The sequence below is a fragment of the Coniosporium apollinis genome, assembly GCF_000281105.1.
Source record: "Coniosporium apollinis CBS 100218 chromosome Unknown supercont1.50, whole genome shotgun sequence".
NCBI lineage: Eukaryota > Fungi > Ascomycota > Dothideomycetes > Coniosporium > Coniosporium apollinis.
This window is the reverse complement of record NW_006913312.1, coordinates 180,995-189,312: the sequence shown is the minus strand read 5'-3', so window position 1 is coordinate 189,312 and position 8,318 is coordinate 180,995. Positions and strand designations below refer to the sequence as shown.

The window sequence follows — 8,318 nt, the reverse complement described above, 5'->3', positions numbered from 1 at the left end:
CCCACAATTCTCTGACTGCACTCACTGTACCGGCGTTTACGCCAGGCTGTGATGCTCATCTACTCTGATAAATCACCGCGGGATCAACCAAGTTCAACCTCCCCTCCACCCAACTTTCAGACTGCAACAACAAGTACTTGAGGGCGTTGATGGTGCTGCTTTCGCTCTCTGCAGCCACGATGACTGTCCAGTCAGAGGTAACCTTGCGGCCGATGAGCGCGGCACTGTATTTGCGAGGAACCGGGCTGCCCGAGAGTTGCTTCAGGTACGTGACGAGGTCGATTGCACTGTACTCTGGATGGGTGTACAACGTGTTGGCTGCGTTGCTGGTTAGACCATGTTAGTGTTGCGCTGGTACCTGGAACTTACCGATGAGTTGGCGACGGAGGTCTGAGTAGCCCACTGTGTCTATGATCCCGGAGTCCATCTTTCCCAGAAGCTGCCACGCAGACTAATCGTGGTGAGGTTCTACGATTCGTGATTCTGGGTTTGTAGCAAGGGGAGCGATGTTCTGAAAAGGGTTGTTGTTGTTGTTGTTGTTGTTGTTCGTCCGTTCCAAACTCTTTCGTCGAACAAGATGGACGTGCGTACAGGTGAGTCGTTGCCGGCTGGTGTGATGACAGGCAAGTGGGGTCAGCAGTTGAGTATCTCTAAACGTGGTAACGTGAAGTAGAATCAGTAAATAATCGGCGAGCCCATTTAAGCTCGTTCCTGGCAACAATCAATCTTTGACGCAAACGTTTAGCCCATCCAATTTCAGACCATCTAAGAGGCAAGTTTCGTGCTGACCGGTCTGATGATCATGCAAAATCTCTCTAAGCTCCTCATTGCTGTCCAAACACCGGATTGTGGAAGCATGACAAGCGTTAGCAGCTGGGTAAAGCTGTGTCGCGGTGCAAAGCCGTTTGTGCTCAAGCAGTGCTGGGGCTCATCTCAACCCCTTTCCGTAATCCCCGCCGCACTCTTCAACCTCTCCTTCCTCCCCTCCCTCCACGCCTTATGCACCCCCTCAATCTTCCCTCCCTCAACCTTCACACTCCCCGGTTCCAGCAACACCACCCCCCTCGCAACCAGCACATCCCTTAGCACAATCTTCGCGCCGATATTCATCCCTACCCCCACCCCCTCAACAGCCGTAAGCTCAATCCCAAACACATTCACCCCCTGCGCATCCTGCAAAACCAACTTATGCGGCCCCCCGCTACCCGCAACGTCCGCATCCGCGTCTGCCCCCTCCCCTCCGTCCTCGGCCCGCACGGCCCGTATGATCTCCCGCCCCTTGGTCGTCTCGCCCCTCTCGGCTGCCTCGAGCGCCTCGACCTGGCTCCAGCGACTGCGGCCGATGTCCTCGATGTCGAGCACCTGGACTGCGATGGGCCCGGCGAGGCGGCGCTCGCGGATGGTGGCGTTGTGGATGTCGGGGGGGAAGACGGAAGAGGGGGTGCGCTGGAGGGTTTGCGTGATGTCGGAGGCGAGGAGACGGAAGAGGGCGGTTTGTTTGAGGGCGGGGAGGGGAGTTGTTGGGCGGATGGTTGGGAGGAAGGTCGTGGTGAGCCAGGTGGGGGAGGGGTGGAGGCCGCGGGAGAGGAGGTGGGTGGTTATTTCTTGGGCGAGGTTGGTGGAGTCCATGTTTAAGTAAGGTGCTATGTCATCGCGACCGTATGTGAGTTTAGAAGAACTCCTACTCTTCTCGGCGTTACATTGCTGAACAAGGGTGATATCGTCACTGGAGGTTGTTGACTGAGAGTTCGGCAACGATCGATGTCCCTGCCGATCTCCCGCACCTCCCGCACCTCCCTTCAGCCCTACGTAACGGCTTTCAACAACCCTATAATCAACGCCCACTTTGTCAAGCTTCCCTTTACCTCTGTCTTGTTTACTTGTTACAGTGCGCACCGTCTCAGTCACAACCCCAATGTCCACAATAGCCTCCCCCCGCCCCTCCCTCTCAATCCGCAGCCCCTCCTCCTCCCGCACCTCCCTCGACACACCCCCAGCACCAGGCGCCCGCCAACCGCCCAACGCGCGCCGAAACCGCACCGCCCTCCGCGACTATTACAATCTCAAGAACGCCGAAGCTACCGAGGCGTCCAGCGCGCCACAGAATGCGCTGAAAGAAGAGGGCGAAGTCAGCGAGCTCGACAAAGAGGGTTTCGATGCTGCGAAGTATGTCGAGGACGTGCTGGCGACGCAGGGACTGGAGGGTGTGTTGAAGGTTGAGGCCGGGCTATTGAGCGGTAGGGGCTTCACTTAAATATTCACACTGGGACTTGGGGGGATCGGACTGATATGGTAACGCTGAGTTGTTAGATATTAGAAACCTGGACGGCGAACGCAAGGCGCTGGTCTATGACAACTACTCCAAACTCATCGCGGCTACGGACACGATTGGCAAGGTTCGGCTGTTTGGACCCATTCACTGGATGAGGCTGATAGAGTTGGCAGATGCGAACGAACATGGATCCATTAACACCAGCGACTTCGACGCTAGCGCCTGCGATAGCCCATATTGCGGAGACGGCGACGGCGCTCTCGACATCGTTGTCAAGCCGCACGACAGCGAAGGAGCTGGGTGAGGCAGACACGAAAGACGCTAGAAAGGAGAAGCAGAAGCAGACAGTACGATGGGTGCTAAATGCGCCTAGGAGGCTTCAATCTCTGATCCAAGAGGACAAAAGAGAGGCAGCTGAAGCCGAGTGGGACGATGTCCGGAGGTTGCTTGACAAGTGGAAAGGTGTGCAGGGTGTGGAAGAGGTGAGAGTGCGCTGCGAGGCTGCGCTCAAAGGGGAGGAGGATTGAAGATGCTTGTGTGATGTCTTGACTTCTAGGTCCTCCACGCCCATGATTTGCAATCACTGGAGCTGGCGATGTCCGTCCGCAGACTGAACGGTGATTGAGGCTGACGAAAGAAGAGACGGTGCTCGGATTAGTGGGATGCGCTCCTTGGGCGGTTACGCTCTACAATCCGTGAGGGACTCTAGAGTAGATTGTATGCCGACGACGAACTCCCAAGTGGGGAGTGCACAGGATCTAGCCGGCCTGTAGAACCAAACGAACCAGGCAGGATCCAGCGTCAATCCGGTCGGAGGGTTCTCTTCTTAAACAATTCAAACAGACGCTATAGTTTCGGGAAAGTCCATTGGGGGTATTGAGGAACGGACTCCATAGGGAGGCTAGGCTTAGTGGCGCTTAGGGATCGACGGATGGACGGCTTGTAACATATACGGAAGATTTGAAATACCATATGTACGACTGTACCGAAGGCTTACTCCAGTACAAGGTCCCAACCTCTTGAGAATCCGACAATCCAAAACACCCTCGAACTGTGTCCGAAAATCAAACTCTACGCTAGCAGTATTAAGTGGCCAACGAAAACCGGACGCCCTACACCGCCCTGCACAGTGAACCACATTCAAATACCAGCGTCCTCTGGGGCAACATTCAAATTCCAGTCAATCGCTCCATCCGGCCCATACTTCTCCACGAGCCACTCATTCGCCTTCTTAAAGTGTCCACAATCAAAGAATCCTCTGGCCGCGCTCAGAGGACTCGGATGCACACTCTTCAACACCAGATGCTTACTGCTAACACTTTGGACCCTCTTCGCTGCCGGCGTCCCCCACGCTAAGAAAACCACGCCATTCGACCGGTTCTTAACCACCGTATCGATCACCTTCTGGGTGAACCTCTCCCAGCCTTTGCCGCTGTGGCTGTTGGCCTCATGGGCACGGACGGTCAGACATGTGTTCAGAAGCAGGACGCCCCGGTCAGCCCAAGGCGTGAGGAGGCCGCCGTTCTTAGGCGGCGGCTGGAAGTCGGGATAGTCCTTCTTGAGGGCTTTGTAGATGTTTTGCAGCGAGGGTGGGGCGGGTGTAGGCGGGCGGACGGAGAAGCAGAGGCCGTGGGCTTGGTTGTAGTTGTGATAGGGGTCTTGACCGAGGATTACGGCCTTGACTGTCGGCAAAGGAGTGTGACGTGACCTATGTGGTGTCAGGGATGGCTCTAATGATTGTGCGGATGGCGGTTGCCGACGCTGACAGCTGGGTAGAGTGGGACGCGGTCCGCCGCGTGCGGTGTGAGCGTGTAGCTGCAACCTACCATGAGTAGACATCCTCTAGTGGCGGAAAGACCTTCTTCCCGCTCTCAATCTCTTTCTTGAGAAAGCGCTTGAGCTCCAAGAACTCTTTGGTCACGACCTCATCCTTCAGTTGTGCTAACCAGCTCTCGTGCAGCGTCTCAATCTCGAGCTTTAGTAGCTCTTTCTGCTCATCACTGAGCTTCGCCACCCAGGCATCCTTATCGAACTTAGATGGCACAGGGCCTTTTGCTGGATTGGTCGATGCGGTGCCAGCAACGGGCTTCGGCTGCCCGAAGAAGGCGGTGATGCTGCCGTTCGCCTTGGGTTTCTTTGCGTCTGCTGCAGCAAGGTCGGCAGCCTTGCGCTTGAGGGACATGATGTGAGTCAGGTCGGGTATTTACAGTGCAATTGGGAGGTTCCTAGTGAGCCAAAGTGGATATTTGTCAATGAGTACTGAGGGGGGAGGCGACAAAGCGGTCGGGAGCTTGTCACGTCCAGGCAGCATCGCGTCAACGCGTGCTCGCGCATCCTGTGAGATCAAGGGCCACTTGAAAAGCACGTTGCCGCGTCTTGGCTGGTGGCTTGTCCAACCAGATTCACGATTAAGCTGAACTTATGATCGTATCGATTATAGAACAATGAACCTTTACGATGGAAACCATAAGTTTGTTTGGCAGTGTAGCGCTTCAGTGTATTGACCGCCTGAGATGTTCTCAATCTGCGGACTGCGCATAAGACCACACTACCTAATCCACCGTCGGTGCGGCAGCGTACTTTTCAAATGGCCCTTGGAGCTTCGTGATTTCGTGATGTCACTTGATGTCATTCGGACGAATGCCGCTGCTGTCAAACGGCATCAACCTTAGTAGGCAGCAAGCGGGGAAGGCATGGGGCCAAGTGAAGTGAAGCAGAGGGTCCACGGGGTATTAAAGAGGGTTCCATCCACGTTTTGCTCCTCATTTCCTTCTTCACCGACTTCGCAAAGACCTTTCAAATTGACCAGTACCAACATCGAACCACCTCTCCCACACCAACGATAAAGCTTCAATCAATCAATCAACCATCATGACTGACAACACCAACCCCGGCAACTTCGCCAACCGCCCGACCGAAGAGGTCAAGGAGATCGCTGCCAAAGGTGGCCGTGCTAGTGGAGGCACTGGAGGATCCTCTGACACGTCCTCCGGCAACGTAAGTCTACACCAGTGTGGCTCTATCTTTCCTGCATCCTCCCACTGTGATCGATTGGACTCTCTTCCTCACATCTCTGGCTTCAGCACAGGCCTTGACTGTAGTTCAACCAACTGATTCAATTACAGAGCGGCAGCGGCTCGTCGGGCGGCGACGTCTCCAGCGAGGGACGCAACCCTGACGGTACCTTCCAAAAGGGTTCTCAGGCTGCGAAGGAGGCCGGCGCCAAGGGTGGACACAGCTCTTAGTGTGTATATCATCTGATGGCAGCAGCATGGCAGAGAGCTGCTTTGAATTCGACGGACGGATGAACTGGATACACTCATGACTTGGGCATCGGGAGACAGATAGCTCGGCTTCTAAAAATGGCATCATGATATTGCCCTCATGATCAATTGCTTTTCTGAACTTTCACACTCCCTGAATGAATGCCAGATGATAGCGCGACAAAACCTTAATCTCTCACCGCTACTCTCACGTCCATTGCTGGTTTTACGAACCCACCACGTCACACGGCACTGGAGTCGGAATGTGATATAGATCTAGTTAGACGCGACAGCGATGCTTGAATACTGAACCCTCTTCCGGGGAAACATCCAGGAACATTTCCCTTCGGAATGATAGTATGAGAGGGCTCCGGAATAGATTCGTCCTTCCCAGGCTCTGAGAGTCTGACTGTATCTCAAGGTTGTCACTTTCCCACTCGTCTATCCAGTTTCTGCAGAGTCCAAGTCATTGAGGTGCTTCCCTCTTCCACCTCCTTCACTATACTCTCCCCCAGAACGCCTGCACTGTGGGTACGAGGCAGCGCAATCAGTTGTTTCAGTTCTTGCTGCCGTCGTCAAGATGAAACGTGCGGGGCCCCAGCCAAAGGGATGCAGTGCCGCACCGCACTATTGACCGTTACGCAGTTCCAAGTTGGACAGGAAAGGCGTCCCACGCCATCGCAATCTCTCAAGCCCTTCGAAGGGCACTGCGGCTCACGTTGCATGCATTCTCCCTTCCAGAAGTCAGAAACGGCTTCTAGCGGTGAGGGGCAGACGGTGTGTTGGCGCTGCCCAGGTGGGAAGGCCCATCGAGAACCTCCCGGCTTCCTGCAGGGGGGGCACGGGAGATGCTCGCGCATCTTCGGGGCTTTTCCGTTCCCGAGAGCCTCTCCGCCTTGGCCCGGCCCCGTGACAGCATGCCGTTCCATTTACGGCGCCCGAACCCGCCATTCTGGTTCCTCTCGTTCGATACCTTCCCGCTGGGATATCCGACGAGCACCAAATACCGTTACCACGGCCTCGTGTCTGCTCCCTTTCCGTGCACCAGCATGTCATTGAGTCCTCCCCCAGCGCCCGCCTCCACATACTCATCCTCAATCGACCCGGCATCTCCGCAAGCGATCATCGAAGCAGATGTACGTCTCGGGATATGGAGTGGCCACCTAAGAAGCTCCCACAAGGTGCCCCGGTAGAATCCAGCGCCGCTGACATGTCTTGTTGCACAGTCAGACCACTCAGACGTCGCAGAGAGCTGTAACACGTAGGTATGTCCCTGGTCTCGGGAACGCGCAGCTTCCCTGACGACCGTCCAGCAGCACAAAGTCGGTAAACCAGAGCATCTTCGACTACGTTAAGGAGAATGGGAGGACCTACCATCGATACCAGGCGGGCTGTGAGTGGTGTCCATATCTGTGCGCTCGCGATATATCGGACAGACGTTAACGCATCTATTACGCAGCATATCTATACCCGAACGACGAGGTATACCACCAGTCACGACCGCCCACTTGCCCACTTTACCACACTACGGCTACTGACAGTATGAAAGTCCGAGAGCGAGCGCCTCGACCTACAATTCGAGATCCTTAAGGTTCTGTTTGGCGGGAGAAATTTCTATGCGCCGCTGGAAGACCCGAGAAAGATCTTGGACATCGGTACAGGCACGGGAAAATGGGCCATAGAGATGGGTTAGTCGTCGTCCCCTGCGGCACTGCTGGAGGAACTCACGAAGAGGATACTGATGGCGATCAGGGCATCAGTTTCCCCGATGCGAGGTACTGTGACTGAGACTTGCGCTGACTGGATGTTGCTAACGGCGCTACTAGATCACAGGAACCGACCTTTCACCCATACAGCCTGACTGGTATACTCAGTCATGTGAGAGCGGTCTCGATACGCTACTAATATTTTCTCAGGTATCCACCCAACGTCAAGTTCGTGATCGACGACGCCGCGGAAGAGGACTGGATGATAAAACCCGACTCCTACGACTACATTCACACCCGCGTGCTCCTCGGCTGCTTCGAAGACTTTCGGGAAGTCATCCGCAAATCATTCCGCTACCTGAAACCCGGCGGCTGGATGGAATCACAAGAGTATATGCACACTGTATACTGCGACGACGGCACTATGGGTTCCGACTACGCCTTTGCAGAGTGGACCAAGACCCAAGACGCCGCTGCAATGGAGCTGGGCCGGCCGCTAAGGATCGCGAACAAGCTGAGGAGGTGGTATGAGCAGGCCGGCTTTGTAGATGTCCACGAGGAGGTGTATAAGCTGCCTGTCAACGCCTGGCCAAGGGATCCGCAGCTGAAGATGCTGGGACGCTTCAGCGAGAGCAGCTTGTTGGACGGCTTACAAGCATTTAGTCTGGCCTTCTTCCATCGCGGGCTGGGCTGGACAAAGGATGAGATCGAAGTATATCTTGTGAACGTCAGGAAGGCCATCTCGGACAGGAATGTCCATGCATACCACAAGATGTGAGCATGCGTCACTGGCGCTCTCGGCACTGTTTCCAGTCGATCTGACACCTTTTGACAGATACGTGGTATGGGGCCGGAAGCCTGAGAACGCTACGAGCACTTGAACGATAGTGCATGTGTTTAACGGCGCTATCATCCAGAGTTGATGACCTCACGACCCTCTCCACATTCGGCTGGCGTTTCGGTGGAAAGGAAAAGTTCAATCCATTCTTAGGAGTAAGGCGCTGAGAGGCTCTGACAGCCCATGACTGCATCATCGGCGCTCGAAATGGCGGCGCTGCTCGCGTTGGAATCTGTTCT

General features: G+C 55.2%; 6 protein-coding genes across 6 annotated transcripts; 3 read left to right on the top strand and 3 right to left on the bottom strand.

Annotated features, from left to right (window-relative positions):
* Nucleotides 1-55: 55 nt before the first annotated feature.
* Nucleotides 56-427, bottom strand: W97_08229 (uncharacterized protein; the record flags this gene model as incomplete). The annotated part of the gene is made up of 2 exons (XM_007786098.1): nucleotides 56-318; nucleotides 370-427. 2 exons carry the CDS (start codon nucleotides 425-427, stop codon nucleotides 56-58), a joined length of 321 nt encoding a protein of 106 aa, XP_007784288.1.
* Nucleotides 428-933: 506 nt separating this feature from the next.
* W97_08228 (uncharacterized protein) lies at nucleotides 934-1,629 on the bottom strand (the record flags this gene model as incomplete). Its single annotated transcript, XM_007786097.1, has 1 exon — nucleotides 934-1,629. The coding sequence occupies one exon, from the start codon at nucleotides 1,627-1,629 to the stop codon at nucleotides 934-936; it is 696 nt and encodes a 231-aa protein (XP_007784287.1).
* Nucleotides 1,630-1,915: 286 nt separating this feature from the next.
* On the top strand, nucleotides 1,916-2,799 carry W97_08227 (uncharacterized protein; the record flags this gene model as incomplete). Its single annotated transcript, XM_007786096.1, has 3 exons — nucleotides 1,916-2,237; nucleotides 2,311-2,396; nucleotides 2,446-2,799. 3 exons carry the CDS (start codon nucleotides 1,916-1,918, stop codon nucleotides 2,797-2,799), a joined length of 762 nt encoding a protein of 253 aa, XP_007784286.1.
* A 613-nt stretch (nucleotides 2,800-3,412) lies between these two features.
* W97_08226 (uracil-DNA glycosylase) lies at nucleotides 3,413-4,454 on the bottom strand (the record flags this gene model as incomplete). The annotated part of the gene is made up of 2 exons (XM_007786095.1): nucleotides 3,413-3,980; nucleotides 4,099-4,454. 2 exons carry the CDS (start codon nucleotides 4,452-4,454, stop codon nucleotides 3,413-3,415), a joined length of 924 nt encoding a protein of 307 aa, XP_007784285.1.
* A 689-nt stretch (nucleotides 4,455-5,143) lies between these two features.
* Nucleotides 5,144-5,517, top strand: W97_08225 (uncharacterized protein; the record flags this gene model as incomplete). Its single annotated transcript, XM_007786094.1, has 2 exons — nucleotides 5,144-5,269; nucleotides 5,398-5,517. 2 exons carry the CDS (start codon nucleotides 5,144-5,146, stop codon nucleotides 5,515-5,517), a joined length of 246 nt encoding a protein of 81 aa, XP_007784284.1.
* A 935-nt stretch (nucleotides 5,518-6,452) lies between these two features.
* On the top strand, nucleotides 6,453-8,122 carry W97_08224 (uncharacterized protein; the record flags this gene model as incomplete). The annotated part of the gene is made up of 9 exons (XM_007786093.1): nucleotides 6,453-6,671; nucleotides 6,762-6,796; nucleotides 6,849-6,928; nucleotides 6,995-7,017; nucleotides 7,085-7,223; nucleotides 7,288-7,310; nucleotides 7,362-7,399; nucleotides 7,452-8,015; nucleotides 8,077-8,122. The coding sequence occupies 9 exons, from the start codon at nucleotides 6,453-6,455 to the stop codon at nucleotides 8,120-8,122; spliced, it is 1,167 nt and encodes a 388-aa protein (XP_007784283.1).
* Between the last annotated feature and the right edge of the window lie 196 nt (nucleotides 8,123-8,318).